Here is a 23,304-nt window from a genome sequence, read left to right as displayed (position 1 = left end):
ATTTAATACAACCCATGGTTTTGGCGGTAAAAAAGGTCTACTGATACACGGGGGAAGGTATCATGAAAAGTCATTAAGAAAAATGAATATATAAGCTTTAAAATAAAATTTAAAAAATACCGTTTCGGGTTCATAACCCATCTTCAGCCAATTACATATTTCTTTACCTTCTACCCGGGTTTTAAGGGATGTATTTATGTTTTTAATTTAATTTTTTTTTTTTTTTTGTGATTGGCTGAAGAAGCGTTTTGAGTCTGAAACGTACTGTGTTTGGTAATTTGGTCTCTTTTGAAGATGTTATATTCATTCTTTTGTTTATTAGTTTTGACAGCTTCTGGCAGCTCTGTGTCACTTTTGAAGTTATTGTGAGGATTGATCTGGTACACATGTGTGTGCTGCTACAATTAGAATGACACACATGATGAATACAAAATAAAACAATTCTATGAAATCTGTGTTACTTGGCAAGGTCAGATGTGTTGCATGGCAATGGTTAATGTGCATTATGATTAGACTGTTATGCATGTGTTACAAAATATGGTAGCAAAATATGATACCTGCAAGGTCAGATGTGTAAAATGGTAGTGATTGGTTTGGCATGGGCATGTGTTACTATAAATAGAATGACCTACGGACATATTATGATTGATACAAAATATGACAAGGATATGACATGTGTGTTACATTGCAGGGTCAGGTGTGTTTATGGTCTTGTATGGAACAGCACAGTAGAATGTTACTCATAATAAATATTATGATGAAGTACATTTATATCATCGTGCTTTGTGCCGAAATCTCACTCAAATCCCTTGACAGACACACAGCAGGTCTCACAAAGAGACCTAACAATCCAGACAAAACACACTCACAAATCCACTCAAGTTGAAGTCACTCAGCCCATCACTTGGATAAAACGCCAACATTAGCAAAATGTATATAATATTTACATATTTAAAAAATCTAAATATTTTAAGAAAGACATTTTTTTCCAAAAGGTTGATTTAAAGTCTTTTCTTGAAAAATTGCAATGCTGTTCGTCTGCCTATGTGACAGATCAAGATATTTCTTAACTAAGGGGCATTCGATAGATAGATAAATAGATAGATAAACTGATAGATTGAGATATAGATAGGTAGGTATGTAGGTAGGTAGATAGATAGATAGATAGATAGATAGATAGATAGATAGATAGATAGATAGATAGATAGATAGATAGATAGATAGATAGATAGATAGATAGATAAACGATAATAGATAGATAGATAATAGATAGATAGATATGATAGATAGATAGATAGATAAATAGATAGATAGATGATAGATAGATAAGATAGATAGATAGATAGATAGATAGATAGATAGATAGTAGATAGATAGATAGATAGATAGATAGATAGATAGATAATGATAGATAGATAGATAGATAGATAGATAGATAGATAGATAGATAGATAGATAGATAGATAGATAGATAGATAGATAGATAGATAGATAGTAGATTAGATAGATAGATAGATATGATGATGATTGATTGATAGATAGATAGATAGATAGATAGATAGATAGATAGATAGATAGATAGATAGATATATTGATAGATAGTAGATAGATAGATAGATAGATAGATAATAGTAGATAGATAGATAGATAGATAGATAGATAGATAGATAGATAGATAGATAGATAGATAGATAGATAGATAGATAGATAGGTAGATAGGTAGATAGATACATTGGTAGGTGGACGGATAGGTAGGTAAGTAAGAACGTAGTAGATAGTTCAGTATATAGGTAAGTAGGTATGTGGATAGATAGATATACTGTTGTGATTTGTTTAGTGTGTAATGTGTGTACCATATGTGTGTGTGTTAAGATTAAAACACTCTTTCCATCTTTGTTTTGTGTGTATCTAGTCTGACAAAGTGTAGCAAGTCACATGACACAATGTACTTCCACAAGTCACATGACACAATGTACTTCCACAAGTCACATGACACAATGTACTTCCACATGTCACATGACACAATGTACTTCCACATGTCACATGACACAATGTACTTCCACATTCCGTGTTATCTTGTGTGTGCTGTGCTACTGTGTGGCAAAAATAACGAGTCATCATTCACTTCCAGGGTTGACACACATGTCAATGTCCATTTCGTGATGTGCTGCGTTGGCGTGTAGGACATTGGTGTCTGCATCAGGTTGGGGATATTCTTGTATAACACTCCTTGGGGCAAGCTTGGCGTGAAATGCCAACTGTGGAATAAAGATAAATGGAGTGATTTCCCTTTCTGCAGCTTTGGGGTCATGTGGTGTGACCACTTGACTTCTGACCCTGAAGGTCCCTGGTTCGAGTCCCACTGCCATGGTGCAAAGCTGTTTATTAGACAAATGATCTCATTGTACTCAGGTGTAAAATGAGTACAAGTTGGTAACAGCATTGAATATGTTGAAAACATTCTCAGGATACGACACGAGTCTATCGAAAAGTACTTTCCACCAGATCGATCAGAGCCAGCTACCCAATCACAGCTGGATAGACAAGGGAGTCAGAAAAAAAAGTCAACTGCACCCGGGATTGATCTAATTCCCTTTGCTGTGAAGTGAATGCTCTACCAACTGACCTATTGGAACCCTTACATAAATGTCATCAAGTCATGTATGCATTCTATGTGGTCTTGTGGTATGACACTCCCTTTTGGATCGGAAGGTCCTGGGTTTGAGCCTCGCTCGACGCATAGTTGAGCCCTTGGAAAAGACTCTTTACTCATATCCTCTCACCATACTCAGGTGTAAAATGAATACCTGGCCGTTAACAGCAGTGTTTCTGTCTGAAAAAAAATTTGTAATATCGCCTAACAGGCGACATGACTCATTCTACATGTTAAGTGTTACTGTTGACTAGGGACCCCTTGTAAAGTGCTTTGAGCACGTTTAGTGGATAATGCGCTCTATAAAAGCTCAAGCTGTTTATAAGTTTGAGAGATCAAGAGCAAAGGGAGGTAAGAACAAAATCACCACTGACCGAGTACCACTCACCTTAATTTGAGCCGGTCGTAGCTTTTGAAATGTTTCTTTATTCAGGCCAAACACCAAAGCATTCAGCGCCCCTGTTGGGAAATTTTTTTAAGTAATAGTTTTAACATCAACATATCATTTGAAAAGCATTTAAAAACATTGATTTTCTATTTTAATAATAATAATAATAATAATAATAATAATAATAATAATAATAATAATAATAATAATAATAATAATAATAATAATATCTTTATTGTCCATGAAGGCAATTTTTCATTTGGTTATAGCACATACATAATATACGCAAACAGACATTAATGAAACAAAAAGTGAAAAAAAAAAAAAGAAAAGAAACACACACACACACACATAAACACACACTGACAGACTCACACTTAAATAGGCTTCGTGTAACCTATCTAAAAGGCATATCTAAAAAATAAAAAAATTCCTTTTATTCCTCCCATAGGGGAAATTTTTCTCTAGGGTCTATTTCAAGGGAAGACTGGAATAACCGAGGCGTCAGCCGCAGTGTAGCACCGCAAATGAGCTAGGGTGAGGTGACTTGCTCAAGGCCACACAGTGCAGTGGCAAGTGATCGAACCCGGTACCTTCCGGGTATGAAGCAAAGACCTTACCACTGAGCCACGCTGCCCCCTACATAAATCATCACGATTACAAATATTAAAATATAATGAAAAAGAAGAAGTGACATCAGAAAAACATTTATTTCAAAAAAGAAAAAAAATTCTTATTAACATAGTAATAGAGGAAAAGTGCAAATTTCTGGCTTCTGAAAAATTTACTAAAATCACGCTTTGTTCCAGACCTATATTAAAATAGCATCTTGAAAATAACATAAGAAACAACACGGAACAAAAAACACATGACAACACATAATTAATCACAAACAAGGAAAACAAAATAAGAGTGAAATGTAAAATCTAAAAGAAAAAATTACTTAAACACTAACACACACACACACACACACACACACATATAGATAGAACGAAGATGACGTCACTCAGGTCTTTGTTATTGTTTTTTGCCATCCGTGATCATGAGTAATTCTCACTAGAATGTATTAACCAGACTATAAAAGTTCATGGTTACACATAGTTTTGTGTGTTGGTCGGTTATACTTCCGGATGACAATGTTGTGAGCTTCTTAGCCAAGCGCATACTATCTATATACACAGACACACACTCACAACACACACACACAAAACAAAACCCCACAGAATGGCACTCATTCAATACTCACCGTGCAATGGGGATGTGATGGAGGCAAGAAGGACCAAGGCAAAAACATGATTATCTGGGGCAGCAGCGTTCTGAATTCTAGAAAACAAAAAATACAAAATATAAGTCATATTTCTAATAGTCTATATCAACCTCTTGTTGAAACCACACAATTCATTTCTCTGAAGAAGAAGAAGAAGAAGAAGAAGAAGAAGAAGAAGAAGAAGAAGAAGAAGAAGAAGAAGAAGAAGAAGAAGAAGAAGAAGAAGAAGAAGAAGAAGAAGAAGAAAGACTGAGATGAATAATATAATAATAATAATAATAATAATAATAATAATAATAATAATAATAATAATAATAATAATAATAATAATAATAATACTAATAATAATACTAATAATAATATAATAATAATAATAATAATAATAATAATAAGAAGAAGAAGAAGAAGAAGAAGAAGAAGAAGAAAGAAGAAGAAGAGAAGAAGAAGAAGAAGAAGAAGAAGAAGAAGAAGAAGAAGAAGAAAGGAAGAAAGAAGAAGAAGAAGAAGAAGAAGAAGAAGAAGAAGAAGAGAAGAAGAAAGAAGAAGAAGAAGAAGAAGAAAGAAGAAGAAGAGAAGAGAAGAAAAGAAGAAAAGAAGAAGAAGAAGAAGAAGAAGAAGAAGAAGAAGAAGAAGAAGAAGAAGAAGAAGAAGAAGAAGAAGAAGAAGAAGAAGAAGAAGAAGAAGAAGAAGAAGAAGAAGAAGAAGAAGAAGAAGAAGAAGAAGAAGAAGAAGAAGAAGAAGAAGAAGACAAAATGAGTTAATTTGGTGAAATCAGCCAAAAGAATATCTCTCTCTCTCTCTCTCTCTCTCTCTCTCTCTCTCTCTCTCTCTCTCTCTCTCTCTCTCTCTCTCTCTCTCTCTCTCAAATACACACACACACACAGACACAAACACACAAATATATTCTTCCTACCTGTTAATGAGAGGGAACACAATTGTGGCGATGTAGATGAAGGGATACAAGCTCAGAGTCACAATGTCTTCCTTCAGTAATCTCTCTCTCCTCTCTCTCTCTCCTCTCTCTCTCTCTCTCTCTCTCTCTCTCTCTCTCTCTCTCTCTCTCTCTCTTCTATCTATCTCTCAAACACACACACACACACTTAGACACAAACACACAAACACATTCTTTCTACCTGTTAATGAGAGGGAACACCATGGTGGCGATGTAGATGAAGGGATACAACCTCAGAGTCACAATGTCTTCCTTCAGTAATCTCTCTCTCTCTCTCTCTCTCTCTCTCTCTCTCTCTCTCTCTCTCTCTCTCTCTCTCTCTCTCTATCTATCTATCTCTCAAACGCACACACACACACTTAGACACAAACACACAAACACATTCTTTCTACCTGTTAATGAGAGGGAACACCATGGTGGCGATGTAGATGAAGGGATACAACCTCAGAGTCACAATGTCTTCCTTCAGTAGTCGCTGAATAAGAATTAGAGAAAATCAGACATTGTCCTACATTACTCATTACTCAGGTTCGAAGAAGCAGATATTAAAATGCTTAGAATTGCAGACAAAAGCACAAAGAAAAAATAAGATTAACTCTTTCAGCGCCATTGGCCGTACTCTGCGGCCACAGCAGAATCTGTTTTATTGGCCAATGGCAGCACAGTGCAGCCGGTCTTGAAAGGCAAAAATAATAATGTAATCCAGTCCAACTTTCCACAAAAGTACTGTAAATTGAACCAATGGTATCAGAACATTCAATGGGCCCTAGGGGGGGGGGGGGGGTATTTTTGCACCGAATTCAAATGTCGCTTTGTCTTAGCTTGTCATTCTCATGCTGCCTCAATCAGGTGTCAGCCATTTTCTGAAGGAAATGCGAATAAAGCCTCAGCGCTGAAAGAGTTCGAGCGAGTGAAAATAAGAGAATCTAAAGCTTAAAAAATAGGAAAACTAAATAAATCTGTAATGTGTAATATTTAATTAATCAGTGATGATACTTTTCCGCGGATCCGCGGAAATCCGCGGTTTTCTTTCCTTTCCTCGGTTTTCCTCCTCAGATCCTCGATCCGCGGATATTTCCTTCATTTCCTCCTTTTACTTTTTTTTATATAATAAATCTTTAAAAAATACCTCCTTTTTAAAAAAAATAATATATATATAAAATTTTCTCCTTTTACTGGACTCCGGGCGTTTTAAAATTGTACTCAAAAGAAGTCATCCTGCCTACTTTCCTGTGGTGCAAGAATGTTCTAGGTGAGTTTTCCGTTTTTCCGAGACTTTTCCTCCTTTTTGACTTTTTGTGAGTATCATCACTGATTAATTTATACAGCACGCAGAATCCACAATGTACTCTACAACTCTACACATACAGAGGCAAGAGGTAAACAGAAAATGCAAAATACTTTGCGGTGCGGCACTGCAACTGATGCCTGCGTTATTCCAGTCTTCACTTGGAATAGACCATAAAGAAAAATCTCCCCTTAGGGATGAATAAAGGGAATTTTTTTTTTTTTAATTCTTTTTTTTTTTGTCAAACATTATACATTGCTAGTGAGTAAATCATAGACTTTAGGCAGTAAGGGCAAAAATAGGTTTCAAGTAGCAGAAATAAGAATAAAAATTTGAAAATATTGTGTATGAAACAGTGTCATACAAAGAAAGAAAAATACAAGAAAAAAAATTATCCCCAAAAAATTAACTTGTTTTGACTTTGAGCACGTTTTGCGGATTTTGCGCTTTATAAAAGTTCAAAGCTCAAGAAAAAAAGAAAAATACAAGAAAAAATTTTCCCCCAAAAATGCAACACAGGTGTGTATGAAACAGTGTCATACAAAGAAAGAAAAATACAAGAAAATATCATCTCCAAAAAATGCAACATAGGTGTGTATGAAACAGTGTCATACAAAGAAAGAAAAATACAAGAAAACATCATCTCCAAAAAATACAACATAGGTGTGTATGAAACAGTGTCATACAAAGAAAGAAAAATACAAGAAAATATCATCTCCAAAAAATGCAACATAGGTGTGTATGAAACAGTGTCATACAAAGAAAGAAAATACAAGAAAATATCATCTCCAAAAAATGCAACATAGGTGTGTATGAAACAGTGTCATACAAAGAAAGAAAAATACAAGAAAATATCATCTCCAAAAAATGCAACATAGGTGTGTATGAAACAGTGTCATACAAAGAAAGAAAAATACAAGAAAACATCATCTCCAAAAAATGCAACATAGGTGTGTATGAAACAGTGTCATACAAAGAAAGAAAAATACAAGAAAATATCATCTCCAAAAAATTAACCTGTTTTGCCTGCCACAGTGGCGGCAGGCTGATTTTTTTTTGGGAGGGGGGGGGGGGGTGATTATTTTCTTTATTTTTCTTTCTGCATTGTCTAACAATATTGCTATGTGGTCTAGTGGTATGACACTCGCCTTCGGATTGAAACGTCCTGGGTTCGAGTCCCGCTCTGAGCAGCACATAGTTTAGTCTTTGGAAAAGTCTCTTTACTCACATTCTCTCACAGTACTCAGGTGTAAAATGACTACCTGGCTGTTAACAGCATTGTAATGTCGCCTAACAGGCATCATGTCTCGTTTTACATGTTACATGTTGCTGTTGGTCAGGGGCCTTTTGTAAAGCTCTTTGATGAGCACGTTTCATGGGTATTGCGTTTTATAAAAACTCAAAGCTCAAGAAAAAAAGAAAAATACAGAAAAAATTTTCCCACCAAAAAAAAAACATAACAAACAAACCAGCGTGCCTAGATAGGCCAAGTCGAGGCAGGCTGATTTGTTCATAATTTTCCCTTTCTGCATTGTCTTCTACCACCGTTTCTTACACACAGCGCTGTTGATTTGATCTAACGTGGGATCTGATACGTACGTATTCTCTGTCTGTATCTGGGTCATAGGTACCGTGCCAGTTGGACGCCTGGAAAGACAGGTGAAATAGGATATAGGTTACCAAAGATGACAAATACAAAAGATTTCCCACTATGCATCTTGTCATGATTGAAAATCTATTTTAACCAAAATAACAGTGTGACTCTCATTTTTCAAGAAATCTTGATTGGAATAAATTCTTAAAAACTTCTCTGAAAAAGAGCAAAATAATATAATATGTGATTAGAATGGAACTTTAAAGGATTAAACATGTGGCATTACAGACAGGCCACTGTCATAGAACGGAGAGATCTGTATCTTATGATGACATGCCTTCTTCTCCTCAACATCATCATCATCATCACTGCCATCACCATAAATTGTATTATCATCATTATTATATCATCATCATCATCATTATTATTATTGTTATTATCACTAGTAATATTATTATTATTACTTTATTACCATTATCATCATCAATATTATGATTATGATTATTATTATTGTTATAATTATTATTATTATTATTATTATTATTATTATTATTATTATTATTATTATTATTATTATTATTATTATTATTATTATCATTATTATTATTATTGACATTATTATCCTCATTTTCACCTACTACTACTACTACTACTACTACTACTACTACTACTACTACTACTACTACTACTATACTACTATACTACTACTACTACTACTTACTACTACTACTACTATACTACTACTACTACTACTACTACTACTACTACTACTACTACTACTACTACTACTAACTACTAATACTATACTACTAACTACTACTACTACTACTACTAAATACTACTACTATACTACTACTATACTACTACTACTACTACTACTACTACTACTACTACTACTACTACTACTACTATACTACTACTACTACTACTACTACTACTACACTACTATACTATACTACTACTACTACTACACTATCTACATCTACTACTACTACAACTACTACTAATACTACTACTACTACAACTACTACCTTTACAATATCTACAACTACAACCACCATTGTTTGTTTGTTTTTAGGTGTTTGACGGTGCTTTCGACACCGCCATTAAGTAAGGAAAAGATAAGGGATAGCTTACCTTCCTATTGAGAGAATAGATAATGTATGTGTAAGTCAGTGCTAGTCCAGTCAGGGTGACAAAGAGAGGTCCGTACCATCTGGAAATAATAGAATAATAGCTAACGATAACTAGAAGAAAACAAAAAAAGGCATTTTATAACTTTCCATTATTTTGTGAGTAATTTGCAATTTAAAGAAAAAAATTTTTTTTTAAACTTTTTTTTTTTTTAAATTAGAATTTATATAGCGCAATAACCATTGTGTTCAAAGCACTTTACAAGGAGTCCCTAGTCAACAGCAACACTTAACATGCAGGATGAGACATGACGCCTGTTAGGCAATATTATAATTTTTTATTCCAACAGAGACAATGCTGTTAACAGTCAGGTATTTATTTTACACCTGAGAGAATGTGAGTAAAGAATCTTTTCCAAGGATTCAACTATGTGCTGCTTGCAGTAGAACTTGAACCCAGGACCTTCCAATCCGAAGGCAAGTGTCACACAATATAACCACATAGTCGCACAATTTTATAAGAGCAGAAATTGAACCATGACCTTTTAGACTGGTGCACTATTTAAAGTTGAGTCCCGATAGCTCAGTTGATAGAGCACACGCTTCACATATAAAGGGACCGAGATCAATCTCGGGTGCAGTCGATATTTATTTTTCTGATCCCCCTGTCTACCCAGCAGTGAAGGGGTAGTTGGTTCTATTAGATCTGATGGAAAGTACTTTGTGATAGACTAGCGTCCTATCCATAGGATAGCAAGCAATTACTTTTGTCCGTTTCGCGATATAGAGACCAGGACAAACTCTGGCTCCATAGGCTCTGATAGACTACTATGCAAAATATAATTTTAAAAGAAATAAATATTGTAACAATGAAATGATGTAACGATGCTTACATGCCCATTCTCCAACTTGTATTTCCTCTGAGCCAACTGAGGAGTAGAACAGATAAAACCATCATGATGAAATAAATCATTAAAAATTCAAAGTTAGCTCAAGATAGAGAAGGATGGAAACTGTTTGTCTGTGCCCTATACCCTCACCCAGGGTGAAAAAGACAATGATGATGATGATATAGCGAAATATCCACTAAGTGGCTCAAAGGCCTTTACAAGGGGTCCATAGCCAAAAGCAACACTTAACATGTGAGAGGAGATATTACCATTTTTTTTCAGACAGAGACAATGCTGTTAACAGCAAGGAATTCATGTTACACCTGAGTACAGTAAGAGAATGTGAGTAAAGAACCTCCCTGGACTAAACTATGTGCCCTTCAGAGCAGACCTCGAACCCAAAATCTTCCGATCCAAAGGCGTGTGTCATACCACTTGATCACATAACTGCACTACTACATAAATAAGTGACCTAATATCCCTAATGGGTGTTATATCATGTCAGAGTGATATTCATGTTGACATTAGATTCTTATAGTTTAAAAAATGGAACTTAGGTCAAAGTTCATGTCTATTATTGAGTAAAATAAATATAGATTCATAAAGGGAGGTAAATCTAAAGAAATTGCTTTTTTTTATATGTCTGATCATTTTAAGTTTAAACTTGACACATTGGTTTCCACTCCACTCCAACATAACACCGGTTAGAGGATGTGGGCGACTAATACAAGATTAAAGATTCAAAGGTTTATTTTAGGCAATTGTCAATATGAAATATACATTTACATGGAATTTCCATTCAATACAGGTAAAATCAATAAATAAACAAAGGAAAATACCAAAAATAATTTATATACAATTTCTTCAATTGCAAACAAACACAAAATTCGATTTTTTTAAAAATCGTTTTTATTCTAATTTCACTTGACAAGCCTGAATCCACCCCGACATAAACCTGTTTTGAGATGACGAGTCGTATAATATTGATGCTACACCTTTAAATAGAATGCTCACAACATCTGCCAGCTAGATAGAATATACTAACACACAAAAAGTATGTGAAACTTTGAACGTTAAATGTCTGAATGATATAATCTAGTGAGAACTTATCACAAACAGGCTGTCTAAAAATAATAACAAAAAGCTGAGTGACGTCAACTTCCTTCCTCCTATACCTTTGATACATGTATCCATGGTATTGATATAAAAATACTCAAAAATGGTTGATGAAGACATTGTTGTTTTTTGTTTCAATGAAATGTTAGCTTTTAAGATTTGATTCACATTGATCATCATTATCTAAGGCCGAGACCATACAACAGGTGATGGGAAGTGAAATGGTGGTGAAGCAAGAGATTTTATCATGTGGGTTCACTGAGAGCGAGGGGGGGTCTCAATACCTAAACTTGTAAAGCACTCGCTTCACGTGCAAAGGGACTTAAGATCAATCCCAGAAACAGTCAAGATTTTGTTGTGAAAGAAAATGGCTCAAGCTCTCGCGACACGCTTCTCTTCACTGGTGATGTAGCCAGTCATCTTATTTTGGTATATATTCAATGTTCCTGCTTCGCTTAACCCTGTCCATTTCTCTTTGCATCGCCTGTAGTGTGGCCTCAGTCTAAGCATACAATTCATGCAGTATAAATTCTTTTTAAAACTTTCACGAATCACACTTACCACCAGGCACCAGATGGTCCATATTGATGTCCTATGAAAGGCAGGCAGGATATGGCTAAAGGCACAAAGATACAAATTCCTAGATACAACCTGGGGTCAGAATCAGATAAAGAGAAATGAAATTGTGAAATATTGAATGAAACAAAACCCTTTCCTCTAACCTCATCATTTTTTACCCATAAACCTTTTAGAACTAGAGAGCCTGGGATTATAAAAAACTGCATTTGTAAGATTCTGATTCATCTCTTACCAATCGGTTCTTGACAATGTGGAAAAGATGGCGGGAAGACAGGAAAAGACAGAAATTTTCATGGTTTGGTCTGTCAGCATGGCAGTTTGTGCAAACATTATGAAGGTCAAAGAGAGAGGAGACAAAGGTCTGAAGATGTGAAGCTGCAGAGAATTGAAGCAATGGTAAAGACAGAATGTGCAGGTTTGGACATCTGTCAGAATGACAGTTGTGCAAGACAGTTATGGAAGGTCAAAAAGAGGAGGACAAAGGGTTCTTGAAGATGTGGAAAAGCTGGCAGGAAGACATTGCAAGCAATGGTTAAAAGACAGAAATGTGCATGGTTTGGACATCCTGTCAGACATGACAGCTTTTGTAAGACAGTTATCTAAGGCAAGGCGGAGAAAAAACAAAAGAAAACGTGACAGGAAAACATCAAGGAATAAACAGGATTGACATCATACAAGCTGATATGACTGAGATGTGTAGCACCCGATTGTGAAGGCTGCATCCTGCAAGTTCCTCCTATGACCATCTGTGTCATGGGAAAGACTGAATGAGCGAGTGAATCGGTTTATCAACTTAATGTTTTCTGTTTGCAAGTTGATCAGACAATGCAGTCTTGACTCTTTTTGTTTTTTAATCTACTTGTCCCCAAAGTCAAAGTGATACTAAACTGCTAGAAGCTGTGGACTGTAAAAAGTATCTGAATCTGAATCTGAATGGTACTCAAAGTCGACTCAATTCTGAGTATTTGTATTCGAGGGCAGAGCTAGGCTGAAGAATTTTAATAATCTTTGTTTGAATGTTTCTAAATCTGTTGTGTTCACACATGATTCGGGAAGAGCATTCCAGTCTTTGATAATGCGGAGTGCAAATGAATATGTGACCCTCCGCCTCGAAACGGTATTAAGTCGGATTTTTCAATTTTGGGTTTTTGGTACCCAATCACAGCTTATTTTATGCTTCAAAATTTGATACCAAATTTATATAATTCTGATTATTTATTGTCGAGATATGACCGTTTGAAGTAGGGAGAGTGTGAAAACCAAGTTTTAAGAAAATCGACTTTGAAGTGAGGCACCGTTTTCACGCACAGTTAAATTAATGGGCAAAGATAACTCCTTAGATACGGACATCAAATATTTGACGAGAATAGTGAAATTTGGCATGAGCTTAGCTTATACATTTACTAATGTACATACAAATTTTTGAAACAATTCAATTATTGCTTTTGTAGTTATTCATTATTATGTAAGATGTTCTTAAAACAAATATAACACTGGAAAAAAAAACGCCGACAATTGCTCACTTTTTCAAGAATTTTTGATATTTAAATAAAAAATCAATGAAATAAGAATTATTAATGTGAATTTTTTGTCTTATTTAATAGAGAAAATACGATTTCAAAATGCCAAAAGTTAAAGAAGGTTGAAATTTGAAAGTACAGTTTTGAAACTACGTGAAGCCGGGTGGGCAGGGAAAAAATTATCAAGAAAGAGGATTAGAGAGGAAGAGAGAGAATGAGAGAGTAAAATACACACACACACACACACACGCACGCACACACACACACACACACACACACAAACAGACACACATGAGAGAGAGAGAGAGAGAGAGAGAGAAAGAGAGAGAGAGAGAGAGAGAGAGAGAGAAAGAGAGAGAGATATAGAGAAAAAGAGGAGCGAGAGGGGGAGGGGAGAGAGACTGCTTGTGTTAAGAGTTCGCGAGGGAAATATAATAAAGATTGAAACCTGTATAAGTGTATGTGTGTGTGTGTGTGTGTTTGTATGTGTGAAAGAAACTAAAGGGAGACGGAGAGAGTGAGGTAGACATGAAGAAAGGGATGGAGGCGGAGCAAAGAATTGTAGGGATAGTTTAAAGAAAGCATTTTGTTACAAAGTAAGTCATAGTCAATCAACTGGAAACATATTGACCAATGAGATTGCAATTAAAGAAATGGGCTGGTCAAATCAATCATTGCATTGTTTTCATTTTGAGTCAGATAACAGCTTGAGGAGGAGGGGTGGGGCTTATTGTGTAGTGACTTACATGAAAACATGTTATTGAATCTCTCAAGTTTTCCTTAGCGTTCCACCACATTGTTCATTGTCTAAAAAGAACCCCCCCCCCCCCCCCCCCCCCCCCTTTCTTTCAGTATACAAAGAAAGCACGACAAAACGAACATCTCTCTCTCTTTCTCTCTCTCTCTCTCTCTCTCTCTCTCTCTCTCTCTCTCTCTCTCTCTCTCCCCCTCTCTCTCTCCCTCTCTCTGTTTGTCTCTCTCTCCCCTTCATCTATCTATCTATCCACCTATCTATCTACTCATCCATCCATCCATCCATCTATCTATCTATCTATATGTCTGTCTGTCTGTCTATCTAACTATCTATCTATCTATCTACATATCTATCTATCCATTAATAGGTTTGTCTGTCTGTCTGTTTATCTATCCATTTCATTTTTTAGTTACAGTTCATTAATTGTTGAAGGCTATATCTATTATTCTGCTTTTGTACTTAAAAGTAAATGTTTATCCTCTGTAAGTGTAAGATTAGGCAACTGTTGTCCTATTAAGTCTTAGCATATCCTATAATTTCATGAATAAAAGAGGGACAAAGGAGGACCCCCACCTCAATCATTACCCAATACAACACAGATATAAAAGCATGTGGTGTGTATCAAAATGCACAAACACACACGTATGTAACACACGCATGTTGACGTCATGAAGCATCGCTCGAGCATTATGGCCTACAGTCCACAGCGCATGTGATGAGCGTTGACCAATCAGAATCATTCATTTGTAAGGTTGTCAGGGAAAAACCTAGACTTGTTTACAGTTTTTAAAGTTCATTATTGGTTGAACCATGAAATTGTGGAAACAGTCGTGCTTTCTCTTGAGATAGATAAAGACACGCCCTTTGCTGTGATATCTTACATCTTATTGGTGGAGAAAAAGACTCGGTATTACTAAGCTTTGGAAAGGGTGGCTCTCTGAGAGAAAGTCAACTCTCGTTTTGAATGTGTCACTGATAGTTGCATTTTCAAACTTGAAATTTATATAACTTATCGTCAATGTTTATGTTGAATTATTATGTTTTCATGTAGAAAAATTATTGTAGTTTCTGAAACAACCAAAAACTGAAATTTGATAATTTTGACCATTTCCACTTTAAAACCGGTTTTCTTCGTTTTCCAAATCCCGACTTAATACCGGTTCGAGGCGGAGGGTCACATATTTGAAGATGTTTGAGTTTGTAGATTGGTGTTTTAGTATTTTTGAATGGGTTTTTCTTTGAGTGCGTGAATTTCATTGTATGTCTACTTGTTCTGGTGTAATAAACAAAATGAATATGACAGCTTCATGGAGAGATCAAAATAAATGTGAGCTATATACATGTTAACATTTAATCTTATTATGTTATTTTTCATTATTCTACAGGGTGGGTGGTGAGAGGTTTTGTTGGTGAATAGGACTGAGGAAGTATTTGCGACAACTTTGCCAGTTTAGTTCAAATTGGTTTGCACAATTAAGTTTCTCACCATTCGTATTTCTCTGTTGTTCTGAGTTTGATGACATTCATGAATAAGTTGAAAGTCATGCAGGTCACCAATAGCAACACCTGCCAACCTGAAAACAAAATTAAATAAATAGATAAATACACCAATAAATAAATGAATAAATAAAAGAAATATATAAATGAATAAAAGAACAAATAAATCAACACATAAATAACATATATTGATAAATATATAAATAAATAAAAGCATATGAATAAATAAATTGATTAACTAATTAACTAACAAATAAATAAATATATAAATAAATAAATAAATGAATGAATAAATAAATAGAAAAACAATAAGAAAGGAATTTCATAAGGTCAACTAACACAGACAGTGTTACTTTCTGTTTTATCCTCATGGTGTTTGATTGGCATGTTTGACACTGGGATGTTTGGACAATCTACGCATGGGGCATACAAACTGCCATACACTGAAGTTAGGGGCCTTGATTGCTCAGTTGGTAGAGTACGTGATTCACACCTAAAGGAACTACAATTAACTGCTATATTTTTACAATTTTTGTGCATATGCATATATATATGTATACATTGTCGCCATAGATTCTCAACTTTGTGTTTATACATTTTCATGCATGCCACATCTGTAAACGAATTTCAATTTTTTTGGATAAATCAAGTATATATTATTATTATTATAGTTATTATTATTATTATTAATCCCTGGTGAAGTCAAGATTTTTAGATGATTGGGTAGCTGGGTCTCTTAGACAAGCGTCCTATCCAAAGGATAGGAATATAAACTCTGTCCTAATAGCTCTGAAGGACTATTTTACAATGAAATTGACACTTTTGAGGTCTCAGGTATAAGAATTTTTGACGAGTTGGTGGTTCTTTCATCATTTGATAAATAAAGTATGAAAATGCTTTTTGGCCAAAATATAAAACAGTATATTGTTTGTGTAGGGCAGTAAAATGATGTTGTTTGTCAATAACTATTGGGAGTCACTTACTGAAAAATGTCATGAACCATCCTTGGAAATCACAATAACTTCCATCATCTTCTTCAGCTGCCTAAAACAAAAATATAAATAAAGAGAAAAATATGCAAATTTATTCAAATTATCTTTAAACTAAGGTGCGTCACATCGCCCTAATATTATACAATGTCAAATCTAGTACATCCCCCCCCCTCTCCCCGAATTCGCTCTCAATTACCCCATCAATTATCAAATTTTTAAATAAATAATTACTAGGCAATGATACCCCCCCCCCCCCCCCCCCCCACTTCCTCAAGCAAATTATATCAATACTTATAAAGAGTTGGTTGTCACGGAGATTTAAAACAAAACAAAAATTTTAATAAAGATAGTTATACGACATCTCTCATAGTTTGCTAATAAATGTTTTTTAAAAAATGAGTCAAATGAAGATATGCGCGTGATATGCATTGTCGATTTATTCAATACTTAATGAACAAGAAAAATTAGTCTGATACACACTGTCCAATTACAAAATACTGACGTGTAACAAGTGGCTATGTGGTCTAGTGGTATGACACTCGCTTTCGGATTGGAAGGTCCCGGGTTCGAGTCTCTCTCAGCACATAGTTGAGTCCTTGGAAAAGGCTCTTTACTCACATTCTCTAACCGTACTCAGGTGTAAAATTAGTACCTGGCCTGTTAACAGCGAAAAAACTGAAATATCGCCTAAAAGGCGTCATGTCCCGTCCTACATGTTAAGTGTTGCTGTTGTCCAGGGATCCCTTGTAAAGCACTTTTGAGCATGTTTAGTGGATAATGCGCTATATAAAAGCTCAAGTTAAGTTAAGAATTCCACGAGAAATAATTGATTGAATCTTTCATATTTACCATTAAGAAGGAAATGCTTTCCAGACAGGCAGCGATACTCAGGTACAGAATCAATCTCTGTGGATAGAAAATAATTTAAAAAACAAAACAAAACAAAACAAATTTGCTTTATGTACAAAAATGACTATAACAGCGTAAAAAATTTTTTTTTAAAAATCATCGAATGTTCTGAGCTCAAAACCCTTGAAAGAAAATATATAACAATACTATTGATGTCAATAAAGATAGTTTTACACCTCACAATGGTAATTCTATTTTATTTATAGTTGTAGTCCCGATAGTTCAGTTGGTAGAGCACTCGCTTCACGTGCAAAGGGACTGAGATTGATCCCGGGTAAAGTTGAGATTTATTTTCTGACCCCCTTGCCCACCCAGCAGTGAATGGGTTGCTGGGTCTATTAGATTTGGTGGACAGCACTTTGTGATAGACTAGCATCCTATCCAAAGGATAGCAAACAATTGCTATGGTCTGTTTCACGCTATAGAAACTGATATAAACTGTGGCTCCATGGGCCTAATGGCTCTGAAGGACTACTTTTTTTTATTTTTGAAACAAGTTCAAGAGTTCATTTAAGTCTTTCCTGGCCAATAACTATCATTTTTCTATGAACAAATTATATTATTATCATCATCATACAAAAAGCCTGCCTAACAAGTGACTTGTACTGTATGAAATAAAATTTAAAAATTAGTTTTCATATGGCCCAAAAGGTTATAACTAACAGTATCACATGAGAAAGCTAATGTTTTGGTATTACCTGTGAAAAGGCAACGTATCTCCTGAAAAGCCAAATGACGAAGATCATGAACAAGCTGCAAATAGAGATGAGTAGAAAAATATAGATGGAAAGGAAAAAACAAACAAAATCAACAGCAACAAAAAAATAACCCCAGCATTTATACAGCGCCTAACTCACTAAACATGCTCAAAGCACTTTATAAGGGGCCCCTAGCCAGTATCAACACTTAAATATAGGACGAGACATGATGCATATAAGGCGATATTACAATTTTTTTTCCAACAGAGACAACGCTGTTAACGACCAGGAGCTCATTTTACACCGGAGTACGGTGAGAGAATGTGAGTACAGATCCTTTTCCAAGGACTCAACAATGCACCTCTCAGAGTGGGACACGAACCCTGGACCTTCCAGTCCAAAGGTGCCTGCCATTCCACAAGACCCCATAGCTGCACAGAAGGTTCACAGAATTAGGAAGGAATTTATAAAGCATACATTTTACTCTCATTTTTTATTAACTCTTTTGAGTCTTTTCCTGAAACTGCTGCTGGGAGGTCAACATGCTTCCGTTCATAGACTAATCCTGCACCCTGTGGGGTCCCCATCAGTATCTTCATTTATTTGAAAGCAATCACAACTAAACAACCGATCACAGAAGGAGTTACTTACCATGCAACCAGGGAAATAGACCCAAACGTTCTTCTTACAGCCACCAAAATATCCTGAAAACGCAAATCACATTGTAGTATTAACCTGATGCAAAAACAAAATCACAGTTTCTTAGTCTGGATTGTCAAAGCAAGTACATACACACATAATTTATGTTTTGAAAAGTCCAGAATGAGAAATATCTAACTTTGAATATCTAATAATAATAACAAGCAATTATATAGAGCTTAATAAATGTTTGGCTCTAAGCGCTTTGCCAAAAAAAAAAATAAAACCCAATAAGATAAGAACAGGGATATATTCTACAGGTCCCATTTAGGGATATATTCTACAGGTCCTATATAGAGATATATTCTACAGGTCCCATATAGGGATATATTCTACAGGTCCCATATAGGTATATATTCTACAGGTCTCATACAGGTATATATTCTACAGGTCTCATATAGGTATACATTCTACAGGTCTCATACAGGTATATATTCTACAGGTCTCATACAGGGATATATTCTACAGGTTCCATATAGGGATATATTCTACAGGTCTCATACAGGTATATATTCTACAGGTCTCATATAGGTATATATTCTACAGGTCCCATATAGGGATATATTCTACAGGTTCCATATAGGGATATATTCTACAGGTCCCATATAGGGATATATTCTACAGGTCCCATATAGGGATATATTCTACAGGTCCCATAAAGGGATATATTCTAAGGGTCCCATAAAGGGATATATTCTACAGGTCCTTTATAGGGATATATTCTACAGGTTCCATATAGGGGTATATTCTACAGGCCCCATATAGGGATATATTCTACAGGGCCCATATAGGGATATATTCTACAGGGCCCATATAGGGATATATTCTACAGGTCTCATATAGGGATATATTCTACAGGGCCCATAAAGGGATATGTTCTACAGGTCCAATATAGGGATATATTCTACAGGTCCCATATAGGGATATATTCTACAGGGCCCATAAAGGGATATATTCTACAGGTCCCATATAGGGATATATTCTACAGGTCCCATATAAGGATATATTCTACAGGTCTCATATAGGGATAGATTCTACACCCCATAAAGGTATATATTCTACAGGTCTCATATAGGGATATATTCTACAGGGCCCATAAAGGGATATATTCTACAGGTCCCATATAGGGATATATTCTACAGGTCCTATATAGGGATATATTCTACAGGGCCCATATAGGGATATATTCTACAGGGCCCATATAGGGATATATTCTACAGGGCCCATATAGGGATATATTCTACAGGTCCTATATAGGGATTTCTACAGGTCATAGGGATATATTCTACAGGTCCCATATAGGGATATATTCTACAGGTCCCATATAGGGATATATTCTACAGGTCCCATATAGGGATATATTCTACAGGTCCCATATAGGGATAGATTCTACAGGTCCCATACAGGGATATATTCTACAGGTTCCATATAGGGGTATATTCTACAGGCCCCATATAGGGATATATTCTACAGGTCCTATATAGAGATATATTCTACAGGTTCCATATAGGGATATATTCTACAGGTCCCATATAGGGATATATTCTACAGGGCCCATAAAGGGATATATTCTGCAGGTCCCATATAGGGATATATTCTACAGGTCCCATATAGGGATATATTCTACAGGTCCCATAAAGGGATATATTCTACAGGGCCCATAAAGGGATATATTCTACAGGTCCCATATAGGGATATATCTACAGGCCCATATAGGGATATATTCTACAGGGCCCATAAAGGGATATATTCTACAGGTCCCATATAGGGATATATTCTACAGGTCCCATATAGGGATATATTCTACAGGTCCCATACAGGGATATATTCTACAGGTCCTATATAGGGATAGATTCTACAGGTTCCATATAGGGGTATATTCTACAGGTCCCATATAGGGATATATTCTACAGGTCCTATATAGGGATATATTTTACAGGTTCCATATAGGGATATATTCTACAGGTTCCATATAGGGATATATTCTACAGGTCCTATATAGGGATATATTCTACAGGTTCCATATAGGGGTATATTCTACAGGCCCCATATAGGGATATATTCTACAGGTCCTATATAGGGATAGATTCTACAGGTTCCATATAGGGGTATATTCTACAGGTCCTATATAGGGATAGATTCTACAGGTTCCATATAGGGGTATATTCTACAGGTCCTATATAGGGATATATTCTACAGGTTCCATATAGGGGTATATTCTACAGGCCCCATATAGGGATATATTCTACAGGGCCCATATAGGGATATATTCTACAGGGCCCATATAGGGATATATTCTACAGGTCTCATATAGGGATATATTCTACAGGTTCCATATAGGGGTATATTCTACAGGTCCTATTTAGGGATAGATTCTACAGGTTCCATATAGGGATATATTCTACAGGGCCCGTATAGGGATATATTCTACAGGTCCTATATAGGGATAGATTCTACAGGTTCCATATAGGGATATATTCTACAGGGCCCGTATAGGGATATATTCTACAGGTCCTATATAGGGATAGATTCTACAGGTTCCATATAGGGGTATATTCTACAGGCCCCATATTTTCCTTTCAAAAGCCATTTCCTAATATAATGAATGATTTTTGTACAGGTTTGTGGATAAATGTGATATAGATTATTTTATTATGAGAATCTGTCATGTAATTTTTCACTCCCTTTATGAAGTTTTTAACGCTAGAGTTTATATACTGGCTTCTGTTGATAACTTGGGCAAAAACGATCTGCTTTCTACCTATTGGATAGGATGCTAGTAAGTCCATTGCAAAGAGCTTTTCACCAGACCTAATTTTCAGATAGCCAGCCACTGCTGTCAGGTGAACAAAGAAATGTGGGAAATAAAACAAAAAAAAAAAAAAAAATACCCCCAAAGAAACAAGAATAACAAAAAACTCTGCATTGAATCAATTTGATTCAAACCCCAACTGAGCTACTAGTACATACTAGATTTTCCTTTCAAATTCAAACTTACACATTTTTTAGGATCATCAGGAAAACTTGAGCAATTTGAGTAAGCCATGATTGATGAATAATTGGGAAACAAAATTCACCACTGACTATCTGTTCCTCCTTATATTGCCAGCCAACGACTAGTTGTTTCTGGGGAGGAAAAAAAGATTAATCAATCAAATTGTTACTTTCCCTTTTTTATTTACTTCCTGATGTGGAGCGCTCCTTAACTCTGATATTTTTTTATCTCTGCACTTGTAGATGGCGGTTTTTGTTTTGTTTTTTAAATTTTCCATTATTAATATTAGCATTATTATCTACTATTATTATTATTATTATTATTATTATTATTATTATTATTATTATTATTATTATTAATATTATTATTATTATTTAATATATCATCATATATACATTATTTTGTAATTAAATGTAATGCTTTGGTAGGGGACTTGCAACAGCAACTAGCAAACTACGAATAACTTACCTAATGATAAAAAACAATTACTGTAATATGCACTCTGTATAAAAGAAAAATGTAAGAAAATTAAATATCGGTAACCGAACGGGAAGAGGTAGAAAGAAAAAAAGAATAAACATACTAACCGTTTTCTCCTCCTTTCGTTGTATATTTATTTGTTCTTTTTCTTTTTTATTCAGTTAATTGAGTTTCCGATATCAGAAATACAAGTGCAGGTGTAGAAGTAAGTTTGTAAGAGTAAGAGTAAGAGGATGAGGAGCTTTTGTTTATTAGTTTTAAGACTAAGAGTTTGAATTGATTTGTGATTTGACTTGCTAGACCGTCTAGTCTAGAAAAGAATGATTAACTCGACTGTAACGGACATGCTATGAGGCAATCACTTATCAACATTGATTGTATCTGACATTACTCAATACTTGTTATCTACAAGAAATGAGGCAAGATAATAAAAGAGCACCTTTCAACATACACAAATTACCCAGTTGCCGAAAATAACACCCCTCCAATTGTTTACTATACTAACAACATTGCACTCTTTCTATCTTTTTATGCTGTTTTTATTGAAGAGGGTAATATTTTGTTGTCAAGGGAGAGAAGGCAATTCCTGACCACTACAGAGTCGTTCAAATTGACTAAAAATAATATGGTCCAAATAATATTGGTATCACAATACTGGACAATGAGTGGACTATTTATTGTGGTAGATAATAATCAAAATTGAGGTTTTAAATTAAGAAACCTCTCGATAACGACACCCTGAATAGCGAAATGACGCCCTGGTCCCTATTTAACTTTTTTATTTGTATTGGTAGGGACAAAACCCTTAGTAAAACCCATTGTATTTAATGAATAAAGAATTGGTGAAGTCGTCGCCAAGTTTCCCGAATGATGATTTAATTTACGTTATCAAATGTAAAA

At 35.2% G+C, this 23,304-nt stretch overlaps 1 protein-coding gene across 1 annotated transcript; it reads right to left on the bottom strand.

Moving 5' to 3' along the window:
• Positions 1–211: 211 nt before the first annotated feature.
• On the bottom strand, positions 212–22,936 carry LOC144956049 (cyclic AMP receptor-like protein A). Its single transcript, XM_078886354.1, has 15 exons — positions 22,512–22,936; positions 21,928–22,055; positions 18,882–18,934; positions 18,231–18,285; positions 17,473–17,529; positions 16,615–16,675; positions 15,621–15,708; positions 11,843–11,932; positions 10,169–10,204; positions 9,280–9,358; positions 8,148–8,195; positions 5,653–5,735; positions 4,288–4,364; positions 3,042–3,112; positions 212–2,258 (listed from the first exon to the last, which is right to left on the bottom strand). Exons 2-15 carry the CDS (start codon positions 21,973–21,975, stop codon positions 2,118–2,120), a joined length of 987 nt encoding a protein of 328 aa, XP_078742480.1. The 5' UTR covers positions 21,976–22,055; positions 22,512–22,936; the 3' UTR covers positions 212–2,117.
• Positions 22,937–23,304: the final 368 nt, after the last annotated feature.

The sequence above is a fragment of the Berghia stephanieae genome, chromosome 10 (genome assembly GCF_034508935.2).
Source record: "Berghia stephanieae isolate SIO BIC M18660-M18661 chromosome 10, UCSD_Bste_1.3, whole genome shotgun sequence".
Classification (NCBI taxonomy): domain Eukaryota; kingdom Metazoa; phylum Mollusca; class Gastropoda; order Nudibranchia; family Aeolidiidae; genus Berghia; species Berghia stephanieae.
This window is presented reverse-complemented; position numbering and strand designations above follow the sequence as displayed.